Source organism: Phocoena phocoena, chromosome 6, assembly GCF_963924675.1.
Source record: "Phocoena phocoena chromosome 6, mPhoPho1.1, whole genome shotgun sequence".
NCBI lineage: Eukaryota > Metazoa > Chordata > Mammalia > Artiodactyla > Phocoenidae > Phocoena > Phocoena phocoena.
The window spans coordinates 87576836-87602466 of NC_089224.1; the positions used below are offsets into that span (position 1 = coordinate 87576836).

The 25631-nt window shown below is 47.3% G+C and overlaps 1 protein-coding gene across 1 annotated transcript in view; it reads right to left on the bottom strand.

Moving 5' to 3' along the window:
* The window catches only part of ABCA1 (ATP binding cassette subfamily A member 1), a 115988-nt gene that overhangs the window by 77033 nt on the left and 13324 nt on the right, over positions 1-25631 (bottom strand). Inside the window, exons 3-6 of the mRNA XM_065878535.1 lie at positions 25202-25295; positions 21160-21301; positions 19708-19826; positions 3318-3439 (exon numbers count right to left, since the gene is read on the bottom strand). Of these exons, the coding sequence (XP_065734607.1) occupies positions 3318-3439; positions 19708-19826; positions 21160-21301; positions 25202-25295 (477 nt within the window). The remainder of the gene's footprint in view (positions 1-3317; positions 3440-19707; positions 19827-21159; positions 21302-25201; positions 25296-25631) is intronic.

A 25631-nucleotide genomic window follows, 5' to 3' on the forward strand; every position in this document is an offset into this window, starting at 1 on the left:
GCTGTTAACCTTATGGGAGTTCCCTTGTATGTTATTTGTCATTTTTCCCTTGCTGCTTTCAATAATTTTTCTTTGTCTTTAATTTTTGCCAATTTCATTACTATGTGTCTCTGTGTGTTTCTCCTTGGGTTTATCCTGTATGGGACTCTCTGCACTTCCTGTACTTGAGTGGCTATTTCCTTTCCCATGTTAGGGAAGTTTTCGACTATCATCTCTTAAAATATTTTCCGGGGTCCTTTCTCTCTCTTCTCCTTCTGGGACCCCTATAATGTGAATGTTGTTGCATTTAATGTTGTCCCAGAGGTCTCTTAGGCTGTCTTCATTTCTTTTCATTCTTTTTTCTTTATTCTGTTCCATAGCAGTGAATTCCACCCTTCTGTCTTCCAGGTCACTTATCCATTCTTCTGCCTCAGTTATTCTGCTATTGATTCCTTGTAGTGTAGTTTTCATTTCAGTTATTGTATTGTTCATCTCTGTTTGTTCTTTAATTCTTCTAGATCTTTGTTAAACATTTCTTGCATCTTCTCAATCTTTGCCTCCATTCTTTTTCCAAGGTCCTGGATCATCTTCACTATCATTATTCTGAATTCTTTTTCTGTAAGGTTGCCTATCTCCATTTCATTTAGTTGTTTTTCTGGGGTTTTATCTTGTTCCTTCATCTGGTACATAGCCCTCTGCCTTTTCACCTTGTCTATATTTCTGTGAATGTGGTTTTTGTTCCACAGGCTGCAGGACTGTAGTTCTTCTTGCTTCTGCTGTCTGCCCTCTGGTGGATGAGTCTATCTAAGAGGCTTGTGGAAGTTTCCTGATGGGAGGGACTGGTGGAGGGTAGAGCTGGCTGTTGCCCTGGTGGGCAGAGGTCAGTAAAACTTTAACCCACTTGTCTGCTGATGGGTGGGGCTGGGTTCCCTCCCTGTTGGTTGTTTGGCCTGAGGCAACCCAATACTGGAGCCTACCTGGGCTCTTTGGTGGGGCTAATGGCAGACTCTGGGCGGGCTCACACCAAGGAGTACTTCCCAGAACTTCTGCTGCCAGTGCCCTTGTCCCTTGGTGAGCCACAGCTGCCTCCCGCCTCTGCCGGGACCCTCCAACACAAGCAGGTAGGTCTGGTTCAGTCTATGTCGTCACTGCTCCTTCCCCTGGGTCCCAATGCACACACTACTTTGTGTGTGCCCTCCAAGAGTGGAGTCTCTGTTTCCCCCAGTCCTGTTGAAGTCCTGCAATCAAATCCAAATCCTGCTGACCTTCAATGTCTGATTGTGTAGGAATTCCTCCTCCCATTGCCAGACCCCCAGGTTGGGAAGCCTGATATGGGGCTCAGAACCTTCACTCCAGTGGGTGGACTTCTGTGGTATAAGTGTTCTCCAGTCTGTGAGTCACCCACCCAGCAGTTATGGGGTTTGATTTTATCATGATAGCGCCCCTCCTACCACCTCATTGCGGCTTCTCCTTGTCTTTGGATGTGGGGTATCTTTTCTGAGGAGTTCCAGTGTTTTCCTGTAGATGATTGTTCAGCAGTTAGTTGTGATTCCGGTATTCTCGAAAGAGGGAGTGAGAGCATGTCCGTCTACTCCGCCATCTTGAACCAATTTTCCCTAAGTCATTCATATCTATTCATTTCAGCAAAGAACCTTTCCTTGGCCATATCTTATTTAATTAGTTTTACTGGACCTAAATAAACTGCACTTCTTCATATATGGTCCTTACTGTCCATTAGACAATAAGTTCAGTAAGACGAGCATCTTTGTTTTTCTTGCTCTCTTTGTGTCCACAGTGCTGGAACATATGGACAGTAAATATTTGCTGAATGAATGAATGGATGATTCAGACTCTTTATTACTCCGTTACTATTTCCTCTGTTTCAATTAGTGCAACCTGACCTGCTTGTAGTACAACCTAGTGGGAGTGATGGACCAAAAGCCTTTCAAGACCCATGCAGCTTTCTAACCCTGCAGAGCACTTGCTTGGCCATGGCTTCCATTAAGTAAGTTTCCACCTACTGCCAGATACTCAAGTACACTTCACTTTTCCTCCTTTCTCTAACTAGCCCTTGCTGCCAGCCTACCTTTAGTATTTGGTTTAAGAACACTGACTACACAGAGACTAATTACCATGCAAGGACCACCTCCATACTTAGGATGTCCCTTACTTTAAACCGATCGGATGTGACAGATAAGAAATTGGTAGAGGGCAATGGAAATCATGCTAACGATTTTCATAAGCCTGCTGCCTTTGGCCCATCTCCCAACCACACAATTGGTAAACTCAAGGCATATTTTCCCAGTTTCATAAGGGCAAGCAGCAAGCACATTTTTCGAATTTTTAAAATTCTAGATCATGTGAAGCAAAGATCTTTTCAGTCATAAACATTTCCACTACTTCTGCTTACTGCAAAGACAAGCTGGTATGTAGACATGAGACACAGTAAGGAAGCAGTTCCCCTTTCTGCCAGAGAAGAAATTTGAGACACTTCTCTGAAAAACAGTAACTGTGCAATCTGGGCCTGCTGTCCACCGCACAAGAGCAGTGTGATTATCTAATGATGCCCATGGAAGTTTCTGAAAATCTAAGGTTAAAATTCTACATAAACACTAACATTACTTCCTGGTTTTATAATTTTAAGGGAAAAAATTAAGCATTTTCTCCTTATATATCTTTCTCGTCTATCTTTAAAGGAAGCATTACATTTTGAAAATCTCCTGTCTTGGATTTTCTTTTTTTTTTTTTTTTTTTTTGCGGTTCGCGGGCCTCTCACTGTTGTGGCCTCTCCCGTTGCGGAGCACAGGCTCCAGACGCGCAGGCTCAGCAGCCATGGCTCACGGGCCCAGTCGCTCCGCGGCACGTGGGATCTTCCTAGACCGGGGCGCGAACCCGTGTCCCCTGCATCGACAGGCGGACTCCCAACCACTGCGCCACCAGGGAAGCCCCTGTCTTGGATTTTATAGACAGAGATACTCTAGGTAATAATCCTCAACCCTGGTTATTGTTTCAGAACTGTGAAATTTTAAAGAAAATGTTTAATTCATCTTAAATTCATCTCCCCTTTAGGGAGTCATTATCAACAAATGCCAACTGATGGGCAGGAAATCAGTTTTATTTCAACCTGCAGGTCCGTGACGCCAGGTTGTACATTCCACTCTCTGGATGGTTTGGCAACGCCAGCCTGAGCAGGGAGGTAAAGACAGGTGAAGCTGCATTGGAGCCAACAACCTCCTTCAGCGCCATTACAGACAGGATTTTATTCACTTCCCTCCAGGCGCTCTCCAACAACGTCACTGCCATCAGCCCCACCAGGGAAAGTGACGGTCGCAGCTTACCTTGCGGAGACTGACACCAGCCCCCAGTATCTTGTCCACAGTTGGCCTTGGCAGAGAAAGGTTGTGATGCAGGAATCCAGAGAAGGTTTCATTGTCTACCAGGAAGTCCTGAAACTTCAAGCCTGCTGGAGAAATAGCGTTTTATTTTCACTTCATACGTAAGTCAAAAAATAAATAAATAAAAAGCACGACGGAGCAAACTACCATAATATTGACTGCCTTGTTGTAAACCAATTGACAACCACAGGCCTCTGGCTTAAGCACACAGAGAAACAAAAGTTCAGGGAGCTTCGCCTTAACAGCAGAGACAAGAAAAGACTGCTTTCTGAAGCCGTGGAATGCGGCACTGCTGTACACACACACACACACACACACACACACACACACACACAGCTTTTCCTTGCTTTTCAAAGAAAAAAATCAACCCACCTGAGATTTGTGACCCTGACCCCACAGCTCCTGTCTCCCCAGTGCCATCTCAGACAGCTAAACTCAGAGATATTTAAAGCCTTTATTCCCACAAGCCTCGGGGGCTGGTTTCCTCTTGATGCAGAGCAGTGGTTCTCAAACTTGAGCAGGCATTAGAATCACCTGCAGGACTTGTGAAAACAGACTGGTCCCCTACCCCCAGAGTTTCTGATTCATCGGCCTGGGATGAGGCTGGAGAATCTGCATTTCTAACAAGCTGCCAGGCGGTGCTGATGTGGCTGGTCTGGGGCCCACCCTTTGAGAACCAAGGAGGTAGAGCATTATGCATATCAAAGCGCTTTCACAGACTTGGTTTCATTTCAGTTCTAAACGTGGAACACGTGATACAGACCTCCAACACCCAGGTCTGCCGTCCTTTAAGAAAACACATATGCAGATATTTTTAAAAATCAACGCTACCAAATGATTGGATTGCTGCAGGGTGTCATACAGACTCTCTTTAAATAATTAGCCCTTCAGGTACATTTAGAAAAGGTTCCAATCCAGTGCAGTGAAGCAGAAAAAGCACTAGCCAGAAATCCAATTTTAGTCCCCAGAGTTGGAGGCTGTGCCTAGTGGCATCGCTTGGGTATTTCACATCTTTCTGAATTTCAGCTTCTTCATCCCAAAACATGAGGTTTCTGGCCAGATGCTCGGCAGGCCCTCCCCCTTACTGAAATGCTCTCATTTTCCCTGCCATATTTTATTTGAGTGTCCACTTCTCCTTCTGCCCCTCCCTCTTAATAACCCAACTTCTTTCAATAAAGAGAAAACCAGCTCATCATGACCTCATGACCAGGCAGACATCACTGAGAGACTAGCCCACAGGTCCAGGAACGAACCCACCTCTCGGGGGGCAAACCTAGCAAACCTAAATCACTTAACTGATGAGAAACAGATGTTTGACCTGAAAATGGGGCTGTGAGGTGAGGCTTAAAGAGGACAGGAATTAATCCTGGGAGCTATGGGGGTGATGTGCAGAGATAAAGTAGAAGGAGGGCTCAGAATCCAACCAGACTCGCATCAGTGCTTCCTGATCCAGCCATGTTCTGCTAAAGCAAACTTTAATAATACAGAGTTATAGAAGGGATACACTAAGCATGATTCGCATCTCTAGAGAAATGATTCTCTGGCTACACCTTATTTGACTAACTCCTAGTTATTCCTCAGGACACATTCAAGAAGCTGGTCCTGGCCCAGTCAGCACCCCTTGTGAGAACAGGTGCTCCTGCAGGCTGCCACCTGCCTGGTTCTCCCTAACACATATGATACTGCGTTCTCACCATCGTGTTCACTGCTATAGCTGCCAAACCTCAGAGCATCTAAGATTCACTTAGGGACATGCTAAAATGCAGTTTCTTGGGCCCAATTCCCAGAGATTCTGAAACAGTGGCTCTAGAGTGGGGCCTAAGAATCTACATTTTAATAATCATCTCGTATTTCTAATGCAGGGAGTCTGGGGACCATCCTTTTAGGAATGTTGTTTTGTTTGCATATTCTGTCCACCAGACTATGCCTCTGGGACACAGACTGTGTCTTTTATCCTTGTATCAGGGTGATTCAGATCAAGCAAAGAATTACTGATCAGTGAATGATGGCTGGATAATATAATAAATACTAGGAGATGGGATCAGGGCTGGGAAGATTCCGGAAGTAACTGAGCAACATCACAGGAGATTTCCTTTCAGCTCTACAGGTCCGAGAAGGGCCCAGAGGTATTAGGATGATCCCCAGGCTGCACCCCAACAGTAAGCAGGACTCCTAGTCACTAGAACTATATTCCCAGAGACGCAAAGTGACATCCTGAGTGTCCCGGTATCCCTAATGTAAGTGGGAAGAAGGTAGGAAAGCTGGTGGCTTCAACTGAGGTCTGGCATGGAAAGCCTGACACTAACCACTGTGGAACAATGGGGGTCAGAAAACCTGGGCTCTGTATCCATTTATTTGCCAGATTATTTCACCTAGCTGCGTCTCCACTGCCTCACCTGTCAAGTGAGGGACGAAGAAAGCTCTCCGAGCTCCAGACAGAACAGAATATACACACAAGCTGAGCCTCTGTGACCAGGCGGGTCACACACCCCTCCTGAGAGTGAAAAGCCGGAACAGCACTCGACACTGGGCTGAGCCAAGTCCAGAAGAGCCTCCCCCTCCGGAGCAGGGCTGCTGAAGCGTGGGAGGCCGACCCCGCTGCACTTGCGATGGGTCTAGGTCACGAGCAACACTCTTGAGACCAGGGAGCATGCGCAGTGCATTTACAAGACGTTTCTGGTAAGTCAACTGGCTCTGCGGATGAGAACAGCTGGATGTGGTCAAACTCCTACTGCCTCTCAGTGAATCCTCCAAATGAGAAAGAAGAACCGAGAGGCTGATTAAAACAGTCGACAGTGCACACGCACGTGGTGGCGAGGCCGCCATGCGGCAAGGCAGCAGGGCGGGCCAAAGATCCCTGGCTACAGAGAACTTGAATTCTGGTCACATGGATACCACACACGTGGACGCAGATCCACACACCACCACCAGCAAGCTGCAGCCAGTGTGCGCACAGGAAAGCAGCGCCGTGGGGCGCACTGGTTCTCAACCTTGGCTCCTGGGAGACGCAATCAGAACTTCTGCGGCTGAGACCCAGGCATCAGAATTTTCTAACACTCCCCAGGGTGATTCCAGCCAAGTTTGGGAAACAATAGTGCAGTGAAAAGATCAGGGGTGTGGGACCAGAATAACCTAGCTTGGATGCTGGACTCTGCTGTTTATGAACTGTGAGGCTTTGAGAAGTTCATTTTGCCTTCCTGAGCCCAAGATTTCTTACCTAAGAGGTAAGGGTAACAGTACCCACTTTTTGAAGGTATGAGGATTAGAGATATTTACGTGTAATGCAAGAATAGTAAGCAACAGGCTCATTGTAGGTGCTCAAAAAATGATGATAATTTTGTGATTATTGAGAAGGGTTTATTTCACTCACCTTTACTAGTGTACCACCATGAAGTGTAGAGAAAAGGTAAGGACACAGGCACTGCCCTCAAGGAACTTCCAAGGATGATAAGGGAGATGAAGAGGCAAATCAACAGAGAAAGCAGAAGGGATGAGAGAGCCAGAGGAAGGCAGCTCATGGAAGCATTTGACCCAGGTGAGGCTTATTATCTGCAAGTGTTCCAAGGGGGTAGTCAGGCTGAACAGGCTGAAGCTGAATTGTGGAAAAGGACAGAGAGCCAGAAGTCTCCAGAGGCTGTGGCTGGTGAGGAGAGGGTAAGGAAGGCCTCCCGTGATAGCAGGGACCAGGATACCCTGTAGTCATAGTGCTGTGTACACCAGGTTCTCAATGTTTCTGAAAGAATAAATAAATGTACAAGCAGATAAAGGAGATTAGAGGAGATTCCTCAAAACCTAAGATTTGGGGAGTAGAATGGGAGAAGGAAGAGGACGAGGTATAGTATGAGGCCAGAGTTGGGTGGCTTCGTACCTCTGGTCTCAGTTTTCTCCATTTTGTTGTTGGCAGGAAAATGAGTGGAGAGGCCAAGAATATCGAGAAAGCCTGATGTCTGAAATGGCCCTTCTCCTCTTGGCCTAGCTAACTCCTACCCTTCTTTATGACTTGGGCCATAAGTCATCTCCTCCAGGAAGCCTGCCCTGACGTTCCGCCCTCAAGCTGGGTCAGGTGGCCATCCTCTGTGCCCTAACAGCCTCCTAAGTGTGCTTCCCCCAATCTGCAGTTGTCTGAGACCACATCTTTTTCCCCAGAAGAACAGAAGTGCCTGAGGGCCAGGACTTTGGAACTCGAAAGCACAGCAGTGTCTGGCACAGAGAAGGCACCCTGGCAATGGTGGATGATGGAGGAACGGATGAACACAAATGAGTGAATCAAGTAATGAACTGAGGTGATTGCTGCAGATAGGGAAGGGTGAAACAGGACCTGAGTGCGAAACAAACCAGGTCAAGATAGCGTTAGAGTTTCTCTAAGCCCCCTCAGCTGCGTCAGCCCAGGTCAGGAAGACAGTCAGGTGAGTGGGAGCTGGAAGCAGAGTGTTGGAAGTGTCAATAACAGGATAAATGGGGATGACAGCAGCATCTACGTCACTGCACTGAGCTGGGGGTTAAATGAGAAAATGCACCTGAAGTCCCAGCATAATGCCTGAAACCAAGAAAAGCTCTCAACAAGGACGGCTAATACCATCATCACTTTCAGGAAAGACACCTCATTAGCTTCAGTACTAGTTTGATTCTAAAGCATATGCTTTCAGAATAGATAAGAACACACTATCTATTCAGAATAGATAAGACTTGCCAACTAAGTCAATACTGAATTTATGATCTAAGGTATATGCACGTGTGTGTGTGTATGTGTGTGTTATGTATTTGCCTGGCTGAGCTCCTGAGTCAGACAGAACTATTGAATTCTTCCTGCTGACACTGTCTATAAGGTGAAGAAAAGGTTGAAGCTAACCAATTTGCCTATTCAAAGCTTTAGAAAAGAATAAACAAATCTAGCATTTTGCAGAGAATCAATGGAGATGATCGCCTCTACAGGATCACTGCCAGGATGGGCACAGATGGAAGATGACCAGTAAGAAAAACCAGTCATTGGAAACAAGACAGAGAACACAATGGAAGAGACAGTCACTTACTTGGCCATATAACTTTGCCCACGTGAGCTGACATGGCCTTGATTTTCTTATCTGTAATGTGTAAGTTGTAGAAGATGATCTCAGAGGTCTTCTTAAAGTTGGTACTGAAAGGTACACTTGGGGTAAAACTAAATCAGCACTGGACATGGCATCAGAAAATGTGAATTCAGGTCCCAGTTCAGCTGTTTCCTAACTGTGTAATCGTGAACCTCACTTTTCTGAATCTCTCTGGGCCTCAGTTTCCTTAGACGTAAGAAGGGTTAATAATATTCACAGCTTACTGTGAACACCAAGATCAAGAAAGTGAAAGTACTCTTCTGGAGGGAAAGGGCCTCAAGAGTTTACAAGGGTAACTGAGAGGATATAAATGCTGTCACAGAATATGGTCATCAGGGAGCTGGACGGGTCACTAAACTAAACATGAGTGCTTGCTGCCTGCAGAGAAGACCAAAAGTCCCCATCCAGCAAAAGGCGCCTAGAGCTTTCCTGCTGCCTTCCTGCTGCCGTGTCTCTGATACGGACCAAAATACTTGAGGAGCCAGCGGAGGGAGGCCTGTCCTTTTCCAGAGAGCTTTGCTTTGGGTGCAGGGAGGTAGGGCAAAGAAAAGGAGAAAAACAAAACAAAACAATTCAGGAGCTTGGAGTCCAAAGAACAAAACAAGTGAAGTGTGTGTTTGTGGGCTGAGGACAAACAGGACAGAATCCTCAGTTCCTTGCCAGTCCTCTGGGCCAGGCAGGCTAAGGAAACGCTTCCACGGCAGGAGAGAGAGGGGTGTGGAGGGGAGGGGCACTGCACCGTGGGGCGTGGGGGGGATGCCTTCATGGCCACGTAGTGTTCCTTCTGCTTCTTCCCAGCCTGCCTGCGTGCCGTGGAGAAGGAGGGGAGCAGGGAAGAGGGAGGGCAGCGGCCCGGAAGGCGGAGGAGGGAAGCCCTCAGCAGAGCTGGCGGCGGGGTTACTCCCGGTCAGTGCCCTCCAGTCCCCAGCTCCGGTTTCAAGATCGCTGTAGTCTCTTTTGTTCAACATGAAAAGAAACCACAGGATCAGCTGCTTGAGAAGTGGGTGGAGGAGGCAAATGAAAAAAAAAAAGAAGTCGAGAAAGAGATCACATCAGCTTCCCAGGCCCAAATACTCTTCTTAAAAGGACCCCAGGAGGGTCTCCCAGCCCTGACCCTGTCAATGGCCTGGAGGGGCCACGGCCAGATTCTCGCTCCTGGCTTGACTCAGCCTAAGCCAGGCCTTCTAAACAGAACTGCGAAACATTTCTCTGCCAGAAAAGGGCTGGGAACAAACATACTCAGGTGTCTTCTGGGGTATTTTTTGTTGTTTTGGTTTGTTTTCCTGATGCTAGGGCTCTACTTTCTTCTTCAGGGATAGCTCCCGCCTGCTTCACTGAGACGGCTGGACCCTCCCCAGGAAAACCAGGGCTTCTCTGGGAAGTTCAGGGCTCTGGAGAGGGGGGTAAGGCAGGATAACCTGGCTGCTTCCTGGGGTGACTCCTTAGGGCTCGTGAGAGGAGGCCGAGAGCCGGGGGTACACACAGCCTCAGGACCTCCCTGCTGGTCATCTGGGCCCAGGGTTCCCTACCCAGGAGAAGTTTCCTTCTCTACAGTGAGGGCTTGCTGACGGACACCAAGACACCCCTGAAAGATCCCAGGTTTTGGAGTCTGGCTAACCTGGTTCATATCTCAGTTCCAGAATTTTCCAGTTATGTGGCCTTGGAGAAGTCACTTAGACTCTCTGAACCTGCATTTTTCTATAAATGGAGATCGGCCATACTAGGGGGTGGGTTAAGTAAACACTAACGACACTGAGTGAATACTGACTCACACACACTGCAAGAGAAAATACAAGCTGAAAAATTAAACAAGTTCAAAACAAATGTTGATAAAGTCTTGGATGACACTTATGTGAAGGGTTCCACAGAGAAACCAGAATATTTAGGGTCACGCTTCCTGAACCCTTTGTGGCAAGTCCCGGGAAAGCCAGAGTCTTCCCCTGAGACCAATGGGAGTATCACAACTTCAGCAACCACATATTCCTTATTCTACATAGAATGGAACTTGCATAAGTTCAACAAACTTCTAAATGGCTACTGAACCCAAAACACTAGAGCTATGGTTCCAAGTAGCAATATTTCTTGGCGCTCCTTGAAGGCAGGAGCCTGTAATAAAAGAGATGCTGTATAAAGACAGGATCCCTGCCCTTGCCTTCCAAGAGAAGGTGGACAGAGGGTCAGGTGAGCAGAGCCGTGAGCCTCCAGCCCACTCTGCCACTCCAGAATCAGTCAACCTTGAAATCGGGGGATGGGAAGAGACACGACACATCTTTCCCAGATCCATCTGCTAAGGCAACAGCATACCTGTGTCTTACTGAGAAGTGGGCAAGGTGGGAGAGGTGGTCAGGAGCCCCTGGAATGAGGACTGACATCAGCTGATAAGAAGCTGAATGGTAACCAGGCCCCCAAAGAGCCAGTGGAGTCCGTGGCCCCAGAGGGTGAGGTGACCTGTTCACACTGGCCAGGAGCTCTGCTAATACAATGCAGGTGGTGGACACAGTCGGGCTGGCTTGGGAAGCCCAGATGGAAAAGAAAGATAACACTGGGGAGGTAGCATTGGCAGAGGCTCCTAACACAACAAGTTCGGGATTAGAATCAGCATGCAGGGCCCTGAGAAGCCCAGGAACATGGGAAAGGAAGGGAAGATGAATTTATCAATTAGGGGCTGAGGAGGGGTTCTTTCCAGGGTTGGAAAGGAAGAATTGTTCATATATATAAGGTATAAATTACTTCAGTTTTTCTTACTTTTAAAATTAATAAAATGTATATTAAGGGACATGGTAGTGCTTTGTCAGCAGAGGAAGGGGATTAACATGTACCGAGCACCAGATACATTATATGTATTATTTTCTTTCTTTCTTTCTTTTTTAATACACAGCCATTGTATTTTATTTGGCCGTGCCGTGCGGCATGTGGGATCTTAGTTGCGTGACCAGGGATCAAACCCATGACCCCTGCATTGGTTGCCCGGAGTCTTAACCACTGGACTACCAGGGAAGTCCCTGTATTATTGTCTACAATCCTTAAAACAAGCTTATGAGAAAGGTATTCTTTTTCCCATTTTTCAAATGAGGAAACAGACCCAGAGATGTTAAGATCCTGCTCAAGGTCACAGAGCAAGCAAGTGGTAAATCTGAACCCAATGAGCTCTGGCTTACAAAGTTTTGGCTCTTTTCCCTCTATAGGAATTAAATGAATCATTTTATTCTTTTAAAATGCTTCATAATGATTTTGGCATCAAAAGCTGCTGACTCCACACATGCGTCCTGGTACTGGAATAAGGCAAAGTGGCAGCATGGGATGGTGCAAAGATGCTGAGCCTTGAGGTCAGACAGACCCTGATTAAATTCACAGCCTTACTCTGTGACCGTGGGCAAAAGATGTAACCCTGTGAGCCTCAGTTTCCTCATCAATAAAATGGGGATGATAACAGCACGCTGGTGCTGTTTTAAGATTGAATGTCACAACATATTTAAATGTAAAACGGCGTCATAACCTGGTACAGCTTAGTCTGTTGGACAAAGTGTCACTCTAAGATTGCCTTTCTGTGCCTCAATGCAACAGCGATGTGAGGGCTAGAGATGCGAAGATTTTAAGGAGAAACAAACTGGACTTCCAAACTGCTCTTTGCCACCCACAAGGTAAATAAATCTCATACTGGAAAAGCAAGAGACATGAAACACTGCTGTTGAGGTTAACAACCCAAACTCTTTAAAGGCAGTCTGATATTATGTGGCACATGCCTTCCTGGAATCAAGTACAACTGTGTTTTCTATTCTTGTCTGGGTAAAGCTGACCTTTGATTTTGCTTTAGTTCAAGCAATACTTCAACACAGCAGTGCAGCACTGAATCCCCCTGATGGCAGACCAAGCTGTGGCCAAGCCCTACCCTGGATGGAAACCAACAGCCTAGGCTCTGAGACGCTGCCTGGTTTTGACAGGTCTGGGAAACTTTCAAACTATGAAACTCTAAGGCTTCAAATTAGAACTTTTGATAAGTGCATACGGACGTGAATTGCAATCATCCAAAGATTTCAAGGAATTTCCAGTTTGATGACATAATGTTGACACATAGGTCAACTGATCGCCCAAGATGACCTCCGGGGGCCCCACAAGGACAGAAAACAAAGTTCGAGGCTGCAGCCTCAACTTCAGCAGCTGCGCAAATGGAAGGAAGGGGTTTAGGCAGGGAAGAAGTGGCTGTGAGTCACAGGATGTTCTTTGTACATGGGCTTTGGGGAATGTTCCGCCCATGTCTGTTACCACAAAGCCGGGACGTGGAGGAAGCCTGGCATTTCCCTCAGAAGCCCTCTTGTCTCTGCTCTGATGCCAGTCCAACCATGCCCAGTATCTTGTGACCTGGGAACTTTTCTGGCTAGCCTGGGCTGCTCTCTTGAGGCTATAATAACATACTAGCAGAGTATGGAAGTCTGAAGTTCTAGTCCTATTCCTCCCCTTTGCCAGCTGTGCTTCCTTAGGCAAGTTACTTAACCTCTCTGAACTTCAGCTCCTTCGCGTGCACAAAAAGGAACAAAATTCCCTACCTCACATGATGGTCCTGCAATGAAGTAAAGTCTAAGCCTGGTGTTCCTGATGTGCCAGATACTGTACTAAATGCTTTATGCTTATCTCATGATTCCCCACAACAGCCCTAAGAGAGGACTGTTATCCCCATTTTGAGGAAACTGACACACAAAGATGCTCCAGAATTATCTAAGGTCACACAGCCGGTAAGAAGCAGAGCCAAGATCTGAACCAAGGCAGTCTGGCTGCCAGGTATGCCGAGTCTCTTAATACTAAACTGTACTGCCCCAGTGGATGTTTACAAGATGCTAACTTTACAACCCTTTCCCTCAACGCCCTGCCACAGCCAGTCTCCAAAGCCTGCCCTGCCCTGAGGGGATCAGGTCTTTCTGACTTTGAAAGATCAAAGCAGAATCAAAGGTCCATGCAGTGAGTTCTCAGTATTACCAGTAAACCCAACAGCCAGAAAGTTATGATCCATTTCCCTAAGTAAAGTCCAGCATAACCCTTGGGACTTATTTCATAAAAGTCTTGGTCAGAGCCACATCAAAGAGGTCAAACGAGCCAGATTTGTACCACGAATATATAGAAAATGACAGCCATTCCACTGACACTCAAAAATGTCACAGGGATGGAAAAACTCAAGACCCAAGTCAGGGTGTCAGGATGCAGGCACCGCTGCCCCAGATCTCTCCTCCAGTCCTTCCCCTTCCAACCTGTGACCTCAGTGATGTGGGATGTCTTCAACCACTACACATGATACAAACTCAAGAGGGGCCTGGGCCCATGACGCCACCTAGAGATGAAGGAGAGCTGTAGTCTGGATTCCAGGATTTGGGGAAGGAGCAAGGCACTGGGGCAGAGAGGATGTTTGAGCTGAAATGTCCAGCAGGAAGCAGGCTAATGAGCCCATTAGGTATCACTAAACAACACGTTTAAGTAGCTCTACAGGAAATAAACAGTAAGAAAGCAAAGGGATACCTCCTTCCCTAGCCCCGTCCTGATCTGAGCAGCACCGGCCCTCCTGGGAAGGCCTTAGCTCTGGCCAGCCTGCTGGTCACCCCACTGGAAAATGCCAGATTCCCCAGAGAGGATGCAGTGGGCTGGAGTGGTGAGCAAACCTGGAGGCCCGGGTGGAAGAGGAGGCCAAGCAAGTAGGCAGTCCTTCCTGTCCCCCCAAGCCTCTGGCAGGGGCAGATGCAGCTGTGTGAGGCCTGAGGCTGACACAGTTTGGAGGACTCTCTTTAAGAAAAAGAATATTTTTTTTAACATCCTACTTTGGCAATTTTTTGATGGCTGAGATCCCTACCAGCGTCTTGGAAGGGGGCTATGAAAGTGAAACTTCTTTAGCTTCTCAGTAAATCCACTTCAAGCCTCTGGGTTCATGGCAGCCCTTCCAGTAAAGTTCTGGAAGGTAAACCTTGTAGACGAAAGAAAGCCAAGGCTGTGCTTAAGAACTTTTGTCATTATTAGTAATTGAGACCCCCTGGTGACTTGGGTTCACACAGTGGATCAACTTGAAAATGACATGTGCTGGGATTTTATACTTTTCAAGGTGCTTTCATTTGGCCCTCAGAATACACTGTGAAGGAGAAAGGGCAGGTTATTATCTCTAACCTTCATTCCACAAAGATTCACTGGTTGCTTACCATGTGCCTGATTGTACTGCTATCATGCTGATGCTTGTGACAGAGCCACAAGCAAGGCCCAGCCCTGCCCTCCAGGAGCTACAGGCAGGGGACGGCCCACATCACCAGTCAGTCCCAAATGATCCCTCCGCCCAAGTACCGACCAAGTTTCCAAGACGAAACTGTTCAGGCTGTTTTGCCAAAGTCCCAATTTCGAGGCAAGGAAAGCTGAGGCCCAGAGAAGCTGAACAAATTGGCAAAGCCAAAAGGCAGCCAGGAGCAGACGGGGAGGTAAACTAACTCAGATTAACTGCGTGTCAACTATGTGCTGTGACCTCGCTATCAGTCATCTACAATGTCATCTGATTTAATGCTCAACAACCCACAGAGCAGCTAATCTCCACTTTTCAGGTAAACTGAGGGTCAGAAAGAATCAAAACATGCCCAAGGTTCACACTTAACGAGGGATAGAGCCTGAACTTGTTCTCCAAAGGAATCTTCTTGTGAGGGGGGAGCAAAGTCAGCAAAGACCTATTTCACCATCTTGGTGACATCACTCCCCCAAAACAAATCTTAATACAAAGCCCCAAACACTTTCTCTTACAGCAGCATTTTCCAATCTTCCAGCACTTTTCGGTATGCGGGCCTCTCACTGTTGTGGCCTCTCCCGTTGCGGAGCACAGGCTCCGGCCGCGCAGGCTCAGCGGACATGGCTCATGGGCCCAGCTGCTCCGCAGCATGTGGGATCTTCCTGGACCCGGGGCAGGAACCCATGTCCCCTGCCTCGGCAGGCGGACTCTCAACCACTGCGCCACCAGGGAAGCCCTCTTCCAGCATTTACAAACTACTCGCACAAGTTTTACCACATCCACATAAAACGATGCCTTCTTTAAATTAACTCCAAGTAATTTTTTCCTATTTAACAGCCTCCTAAGCAATAATACCCATGAAACTGCAATTTGAGATGGGTTAAAATGAAAAGTTTTCATCTGTGTACTGATCAAAATCATCTCAGATACCACACAAGACTCACTCAGAGAAACACTCCTTCTTCCCAGACTGCATCTCACAGAGACAGAATCTAGACCTGTCACTTTTTCTGGAGTTTTTGAGAATTTGTGCAACTTTTTGTACACTTCCATTGGACTGTAGTCATGACAGGGACTTAAGAAGAAGCAACGCTCCTCTCACCTGGACTCCCAAACATTAATTTAACCCCTACTCAACTGGGTGGTTGTCGGTTTAGGAAGAAGATAATAAAGTGTCCAAAAAGTTCCAGTGATGAGAAAACTGAGTGAGGGGCCCCTCTGTAAAGCTTCCTACATGCATTTCTTATGAGGGTGGTTTCAAGGATAATTAGACTTGTCTATGACTTAACTCTTAAAACTGGTGGTCTTCCCAGTTGGGAGATTAATAGAACAGCACAAGAGACCTCTGTAGAAAGAGCACTGCACGGGGCAGCAGAGGTTTAGCTGTGTTCCGTTCCCAGAATATCCCTCTGGTGGCTGTGCAAACTTGGGAAAGTCCCTCCCCGCTGCTGGATCAGAGTCTTTTCTAGAACAGAAGTTCCGTATGGACAGAGGCCATATTTGTTTTGTACACCTCTGTGTCCCAGCACCTAGAACAGTGGTTGGGACATATTACATGTTCAATAAATACTGGCTGAACGTTTGAATCAATGAACCCATTTGTCTATAAATGAACTAACTGGCCTCTAAGGTCTCATCCAAAAAGTGGAAATAAAACAATGCCCTAGCCCAGAAAACCATGGGACTAGAAAAGAGTATTTGAGCAGACACTCCACTATCCAGAGATTATCAGTGGATAGGCCAATGGATTTAGCAGGTGAAGTGGAAGGAAAAAACAAGGTGAGTCCTCTAACCAGATCACAGGAGCCCGGTAGCCCAGCACAGATGACAACATGGGTTGGTAGGTCTATAAAAGCCTGAATGGCACTGTCCAAAGGGGCTGTCAGTCTCCAGCCTTGGACTGATCCAAGCCTCCAGCCCTGGTCCCACAGTCACCAATGACTTGGATGAGAACAAAGAGAGCTATTTATCAAATTCCTACATGACAGGCAACAAGCAGCAGCAGCAAATAGAACATATGGCAAAACCAAAATCTAAAACGGTTTGGGTAGGAGGAGATGACACAGGGAATCTAAAAATGTAAACTAGAAGAGATAGATATTCTCCCTTTAGGTTCAAGAAGCCAACAGCACAATTCAGAAACGGAGAACAAGTGACTTTCAATACTGAATGTTTAAAAGGCTCTGTGGTTTGGGTCGACTGCGCATGGAATATGAGTCAGCAGTGTGACGTGGATGCCAAGAAGCTCACTGCATTAACAGAAATATGGTGCTCAGAGCAAAGGAGACAAAGCTCTTTCTACTCTGTGTTGGAAGACTGCTGTAATTTCTGATAAACTTCAACAAAGACGCAGACACACTGAAACACAACCTACCAGAGAAGAGGCAGAAATTGGGGGTGGGGGGGTGACATTCCAGAAGAGGAATGGAGGCCATTTAGCCTAGAAAAAACAAAAGATTTCAGGAAGAGAGGGGGGGGAAAAAAGCTGTCTTTTAACACTTCAAGAGAAATAGATTAGCCTCTTTCTCTGGGAGATAAGCAGACCAGTGAATAGATTCTGATAATTAGAATACCAGTATTCTAATATTGGGTATCCTGCCAATACCTGAAATGAGCTGCCGTGGGAGAGGCAGGCTCCCTCCTCAGCTAGGTAGAGAAGGTTGATGAGGGCAGGACTCTGAACCAAGGAGCCCTCCCATCCACAGAGTGACAGTGCAAGAGAGCTGAGCCCATCATGCTGTAAGTGGGGGTGTCAGGGCAGAGAAACAGAGGTCTCCAAGTCAGGATCTACACCAACATACCCCAGCCTCAGATGCTCTCTGAAATCTAGAGTGCTATTCAAATTCAGCAAAAAGTTACTGATTTCACCTGGGAAGAAGCACCATTTCTGCTGCACTTCCCTCTGGACTGAGGCCCGGCTCAGTGCTGCAAGACAGGCAAAGAAAGGTGGAAGCACTTAAGAAGTAGCTGCAGGGCAGATAAGAGACCATACTGGGTGAATGGAGAGATAAGCCTTGATGGGAGACAATCATACTCAGAGATCTCTCTTCAGAGCTGTGCAGAGAAAGTTGTTTGAATGCAGGTTTGTTTTCTCTTCTCTACCCTGACTCATGTCTCTAGTTGCTCTGCGTCTAAGGAAGCATCCACTGAGATCTGAAACAACACCCGCCCCCATCCATAGTCTGTTTCTCTGGCCATGCAGTGCAGAGGCAGAAGAGCAAGCCCAGGTTCTCAGAAATGCATCACTGACACACAGGAGTAATATTGGCTCCCATTTACTGACCACCTACTATGTGCCAGAAACTGTGTTAGGGTTTACATTTCACATTGCAGGTTACTTATTATTTACAGCTGAAGAAATTAAGGCTCAGAGAGGTTAAATGGCTTGGCCAAGATGGCACCACTCCGAAACAGTCATAGCTCATGTTCACTAAGTGCTTCCTATGTGCCAGATGTGGTCTTTCAGCAATTAAATGGTTCATCTCCTTTACTCCTCAGAACAATCCTATGAGCTAGGTTCTCCTATTGTCTCCATTTTACAGATGAGAAGAGTGGCCCCAGAGGGGTCTAAAGGACTTATTCACAAAGTCACCAAGCTACAAAGTAATACATCGTAGCACTCTTTCCTCTTGGTCACACTGTCTCTGCAGTGGAAGAAATAACCGTGACTCTGTCTCTGGTCCACCAGGCAGGGGGCCCCCAGCCGATAAGGAAGGACTAATGCCTTGATTGGTGATTGCTACCCCTCTGTGTCCTGTGCTGAGACAGACAGGTGTGCAGGATGGGGGCCTATAGGTCAAGAAAACAGCATCCGGCCTGACTGTGCATCCAGGAGTGGTCCAGCTGGGAGCTCCTCGAAGCTGACCCAGGAGCCCAAGCACAGTCACACCTGTCTCTGATGTGAAATGACACCTCCCCCGCACCACCCCACACTGCTTGGCCTCCCTTTGTTGGCAGATCCCACCCTGCTCACTGCCTCTTTTCCTGCCCAGGGAAAGCACAGTCTGGCTTCCCAAGAGAAAGCTCCAATCCAAGCCTGGTTTAAACTCCAGGACTTTACACCATTTCTTCTTTCGCCAAGAGGATGGCGAGTCCTCTTGGGAGTCCTCTCAGCAAACGCTGGCCCACCCCATTCCTCCCAAACACCAAACTGAGAAAAAAAAGTACTTTCCTGGAGCAGTGGCAGCAGCTAACTCCTGATGGCTACAATTTATCACTCATGCTGTTTAGAACCGCCAGTGCATGGAGATGATAAAAAGCAGACTGACTCTCAGTCAGCTTCGTTATTGCTTTTAAAGTCTCTACAGACCACGCAGGTCATCACGGCCTGCACCCAGGGGTCTGCTCCCACCGCCCCCTGCCCCCCGTGGTAGGCCACGGCCCAGGAGGCTGCTCCGTGGTGACTTCTGCAACCAGTGCCTCAGCCAGCAAGCTGCCTGCTCTCAGCTGCTTCCTAGATGACATGCAGTAAACTGCCCGGGGCACACCCCGGATCAGAGATAAAGGTGTCACTTTTTAAAGCTCAGAGTTCAAGTACCCACCAGACTAAATCAAATGACCTGGGGGAAGATGAATTGCATTTTCCTTTTAGAAATGAATGCTTAACTTTCACTTCTCCAAATCAAGTTGCAACTTTAACTGCTCTTACATGCACGGAAGTATCCCGTCTGTAAATCTTCTTATTCATGGCAACCATATGGCCAACTCCAAAAAAATGAGGTTGGCAGCAACCTGCCGCCCCCCTAACGGTCCTAACGCCAGGCTGGTGCCATTCCTCTCTGGGAGGTTTTCTTCTGTGTCCCCAGAAGAGGCCAGCACACTCACTGAGTCCCTAGTTTCTTCTCAAATACATCCTGCAGAGAGGCCTTACAGCCCAGCCACTGAGGAGGAAAAGCCCGTAGGGAAGAGCTAAAAGGAACAAGCGCCAGGCCGCCTGGGCTGCTGTCTCTCCCTGGTGCAGGTTAACTTCCAATTACGAACCAATTCACAGAAGGCTTTTGCTTACCTGAGCTGGAACGCTCGATCTGGTATAATGTCCTTAGAACTTGGCGTATGTTCTTCATGCTGGTGTCTCTGTGGCTGTACAAAAGAAGTCGCCGAGCATCTGAGAACAGGCGAGACACACTGCAGGGGGTGCAAGAAAAGTAGAAAAGCCCTGGTTAGGCCAGCTGTCTCTCCAGCTTGAACAAAGTACCTGCCAGGAAGACCCAGCCTGGCTGCAGGGTCCTCCGTGGGCCGACCCTGACCCACTCCTGCTGCCCCCTCCTCCAACTTCACTGAGACCCTATGCTCACAGCCACCCAGCCAGCAACCCTGCCCCAAATGCTCGTCCTCATGTGTCCATACAACCAAATCTTACCAGCCATCAAGGGCCAGCCCATGTTGCCGCCTCTCCAGGAAGCTCTCTCTCTCTCTCTCTCACACACACACATGCACACAGGTCCCCAGGACCAATTTATCCAAAAGACACAGCAGACACAGTGCCTAGGGCCCAGGATACTCTTATGGGTCCACAAAATGTTTAAATTTCTTTTAAAATCAGAAAAAAAAAATTCAGAAATTCAGAATGAATGCATATAATAATGAATCCAGCCTGGATTATACTCATCTTTATACCAACACAGTTATAAAATAAAAATTTTAATATTGTTGCAAGGAAGAAGGGGTTCATGAAAGCCACAAAGCCTAAGGTCCATGAACATTATAACGTGGCCCTGACTGCCTGGCGGCAGCTTCCTCTAAACTGTCCTGCTCCATCTCCTGCAGTTCTTAGTCCTTTCTAACGCATGCCATGGTTCTGTGCCTTCCAAGAATCTTCAACGGCTCATTTGGGAAACACTTACTCAGCCCTAATGTCTGTTGTTGAAGCCAGGAGCCAGGAATACAAAAGTGAAGAAAGCAGTATCCTGGCCCTCAGGGAGCTCACACCCGGGGCTGAGAAAGACTTGCAGATGAAAGACCGATGCAGTGTGATAGGGCAGCACTGGAGGCAGAGAGGTGATCTGAGAGCAGAGAGGACCAAACTCTCCCAGCCTTGGCTGTGAGCTCCTTGAGGACAGGTCCCTCCCTCTGCACAGCTCTGTATCCCCAGCTCCTGGACCAGCCGTTTCCCACGCACAATAAGTGTTTGCTAACTGAATGTTTGCTCATTAACGGATGAAGCTGATGTGCTATATCTCCCTTCTCTACTTACCAACTAGTTTTTGGAGGAAAAGCCCCCCAACCACAGGACTTTCATCCACATAACGTTACTCCTAAAATGCACCAAAGTGAGGTCACACAGTCTTAAATCCTGACGGCAGCTCTCTCTGGTCTCATTCTTTGGACTTTATCACCCAAACCGTCACAAAAGAAGCTTCACTCAAACCCAACCATTCAAAATTCCCCGGAGGTTGAGAAGGGAAAGGAAAAGTATTAACTGACAAGTTTGGGAATGAAAACCTGATCCGGTACTTACATGGACTTGTTAAAGTTTCCAACAACCCCGGGTGCCTCACCAGGAGTCGGATAACGGAAACAGGGGTTATTGGCATTACAGATAATCCCCTGAACCCAAGGAAGTGTTCCTGCAGAGGGCATGGCTTTGTTTGGAAAGTGGCCTGTTGAAATAGAGGAGGAGAAAAACAGAAGGAGAAACATTAATTCTTTGAAGGATTTGGGACTTGATAGGAACCTTTATCTCTTTTGGTTCCACCAAACATTGCTCCATCCCAAATCTGTCTGTCCCATTCCCCACATCCCTGAGACCTGCCACCCTGGACTAATCTGACCCTGAGCTGGAAATGTGGCATCGGATAGCGGTTCTTAATCTACTTACTATAGTCTGTTGAGTGGGATTCATGACAGCAGCCTTGGGGAAGTGACCAGAGGGGTTAATTAGGCCATATACAGAAGGTGCCTGGAGGGCAGCAAGTACTGGCTCCTCATTCCTTCATCTTCTACCATTCACCTCGCCTTTCAGAGACACAGAGGGGCCCTGGCGAGGACCTAATCCAATTCCTTCACACTTGAAGGAGGAAACCACAGCAAGATAAAGTGGATGATGAACACTCAGGGAGTCAGTGGGCAGGACCGGGGATAGAACCCACATTCCTGTGATCCCAGTCATGCTCCTTCCCTTCCACCTGTGGCCTCCTTTATCTGCTGGCTTTCCTCAGTCCCCCTGGTACTGTCCTCTGTGACCTCTGTTCACCTTCTCCACTAGCTCCCAAGCTCCTCAAAGGCACCTAATGAACGTGCTGACTTGGGGTCAGATGCCATCTCTGAAGCTATGCTAGTTGCTGTTGCTGCTTCTCCTCCCATCAGAGCACCGAGCCCCATCCAACAGGCCATCCCCTCTCTGTCCCCTTCCCTTCATTACAGAGGACCGTCTTGCAGACAGCAGGACTGTGTGTACAGGGGCTGGCGTGCTGCGTCAAAGGCCATGGGGCTGCTTACGGGGATCAAGATAAATGTGCCCTGGAACCAGGGGCTCTTAACCTGAGACCAAGCACGTGTGGATTCCTGTGACAGAAAGGCTGAGGCTCCACGCTCATCCTATTCTCAGGGTTATCTGTGACCCCAAAAGAGTTAACAACCATTAAGAACCATGGCTCTGAGTAGTCGAGAGCCATATAGTTTCACAGGCTTTAGGGTCAAAACCAACTGGGATTTACATCCAGTCTCTGCAACTTGCTAAGCAGTGACTTTGGCCAAGTCACGGACCCCTTAACCCTCAGTTCCCTCATCTATAAAATGGTGGTAACAGTACAATCGATTTCGCAGAGCTGTAGTGAGATTTTACAAGCAAAGCATGCCGCAAAGTGCCTGGCAGAGATTAAGGCTCAGTAGATGGGCCCATTAGGGTTACTGAGGCGCTGTGGTGGCCAGCCTACAACAGTACTTCCTTGGCTCTCTCTCAGCCAGCAACACTCCTTCCATCACACAGTCCCCCCCTCCCCCAGGCAGAAACCCAGTTTTATTCAGCTTACTATTTTCATGCAAATGGGCTAACAGAGTCTCCCCAGAAGTTCACCCACAGCCAGGACTTGCTACACTTTGCATTTCAATATTGGGGTCCTTCTATCTTTCTTTTTCTTCTATCCACATTCCAACCAGAGAGGCAACATCCAAAGCAAGGATGAACCAAGATCTGGACCCTGTGGCCACCCTCTGCAGGGACTCTGGCCTGTTGAACGTTTACTCAGTTAATCCCCTTATCTCCCTGTTAATAGTTCAAGGAAAACCAAACAAGGTCCCTTGCCTAAGTCAGCTGCTCCTCATTCAGGGGAGATTTATGTAAACCAACCAAATACTCAAAGGACCAAGGGATTCTCCCCTTTAACCTCCAGGAAATACTGGCACCAAAGGCAGGGTGATGTTGGTCCGGCACACCAACAACGTGCTTCAGTCTAAACCTTGGTGAGTGAAGCAAAGACCCTCTCTCGTGTGTCGTGTCCCACCTGATTTGCAAATAAAAGCAGGGTAAGGACTTGGCATTGGTGCACAGGATGACAATCCAGTAGCTTAAGGGAGTCTCATGACCCAGGGAAGTGATTAGGACCTTGATGGGTCTGGGTCAAACTGGGAAAGATTTATGCGGAAGAATTATATACCAATCCTTTGTTCCTAGAGACAAGACACCTCTGTAGGCCTCACCTTAACTCTCTGCCCTTCTAGCTAGGTCCCTAGAAGGCGGTGAGAACAGGAAGTAAGGTTGCAGTAAGTACATAGATAGTCTTATCTATCTTCCATAGGTATAGGAATTTCACAACATTTCTGAGAATTGATGGTCTGGATTCAGAGAGATTTGGGTCAAAATTCAACAACTTGCACAAGATCACAACCTCAGCAAGTGGCAGAGCCAGGATCCAAACAAACCCGTCTGTCTGATACCAAGGCCTGCACTACTTCCCTTACACTGTCTCGTCAGCTTGTGATAATTCCTGAGAAAGAATAGCTTATCAGATGAAAAAGCTGAGTTTTCCCTAAAATGTGTACTTCAGTGGGGCTTAGGGTAATGCTTATACAAAATCCAACACACACTTGTTCATCGATCTTTGAGGTTCCAAACAAGAAAGCAGTGTTACCTTCCAGGCCCACAAACTGAGTGTGTATTATTTCATTGTAAGCTCTTTTTCTTTTTGGTGAAATCAGAAAATCACATCTGGTAGAATGTTTTGAGGTTTCGTGGGGTTTTTAAAAACTTGAATATGCATAATGTGTACTAGCAAATTAGCAGGTAAACAACTGCCACTACGTGCCCTGAGAGACACGGAACCAGACCGAGAACACCTTTCAAAGGTGACCCCAGCCCTACCTCTTCCCTGAAGAACTGTATCCTGTGCACCTATAGGGCTGGTGGGATGTGGGTGGAGCTGGTTAATGACAGGAAAAGTCACTGGAGCCGTGGAAAAGAGGTCCCAGCCAAACTTCCCCCACAAATGCTGATCTTTTAGACCGGGACATTTTTGCAGTATTAATCCATCCAGCAAGCCCAGCCAGGAGAGAAAGACCGTGACTGTGGGATAACACAACAACCATATGGGGTAGGTCTTATCATTCCCTTTTTATAGAGATGAGGAAACCCAGGTACAGAGAAGCCAAGCCATTTGCCCCAAGGTGACATACCTGTGTTGAAGCCGGGATTCAAACCTAGGTAACCTGACACCTAGAGCTTGTGTTCTCAGCCACTACTGTATTCTCTATGCTCACTGAAAAGGCCGTCATCCAAACACATGATTGGGAGTCAGATGACCTGAGCTTTATTTCATCACTGTCACTTGATACATATGTGACCTCGGGCAATTCCCTGCACTTCTCTGAGCCCCAATTTACTTATCAAGAAATTAAAGCAAATGATAGCAATTATAAAGTCCATTATACAAGGTTGTTATAAGAATCAAATGAAATAATATTAGTCAATCTGAGATGTTCTACACAAATGCTACTTAAAATTGTATGTTCCATGATTTGCAACTGTGTGATAAAGACATAATGCATATGAAAAAGCCTGGCAGGTACCAGATGATAGTGGTATTAAGGTATTGCCTTAGGGGGTTTTTTTTTTTATTATTTATTTTTGGCTGTGTTGGGTCTTCGTTTCTGTGCGAGGGCTTTCTCTAGTTGCGGCGAGCGGGGGCCACTCTTCATCGTGGTGCGTGGGCCTCTCACTATCGTGGCCTCTCTTGTTGCAGAGCACAGGCTCCAGACGCGCAGGCGGGCTCTTTTAATTACCCCTTTCTGAGCTATCAGTAAGGTTATTTTACTTTCATGATTGAAAATGCATGAAACAGATGTTGGCTATTATTATAATTACTATTATCACCATCTACTAGGACTGAAAATGGTTTCCTGAGCTCATGCCTTATCAAACAATTGGAAGCCTAGCTTTTCTGTTCCAAGCCATTTGCACTGTTTCCTAAAGATAGCATCTTGGGAGAGGTCACATTTAGCCCATGCCCATTGCCTGGATTCCACTTGCCAGCAGTAAGTCTCAGGCGGGATGCTCATATACTCACATTCATGTTGTTCATAGGGTGGGTAGCTCAGCCTCACGGAGATCAGGATCAGGAAGATAAACAGAGGCCAGGCCACTTCCAGCAACAGCTGACACTGAGTGGGAAATAAGACAGAGCACTGTGAATTAAACAAACAAAACAACATGGAAGCCTAATGCTATTGAGCTTTGGGAAATCCACAAAAAAAGTTAATTAAACAATTGATCAGAGCTTCCCTGGTGGCACAGTGGTTAAGAATCCACCTGCCAATGCAGGGGGCATGGGTTCGAGCCCTGGTCCGGGGAGATCCCACATGCCGCAGAGCAACTAAGCCCATGCACCACAACTACTGAGCCTGTGCTCTAGAGCCCATGAGCCACAACTACTGAAGCCCACAACTACTGAAGCCCGTGCACCTAGAGCCCGTGCTCCACAACAAGAGAAGCCACCG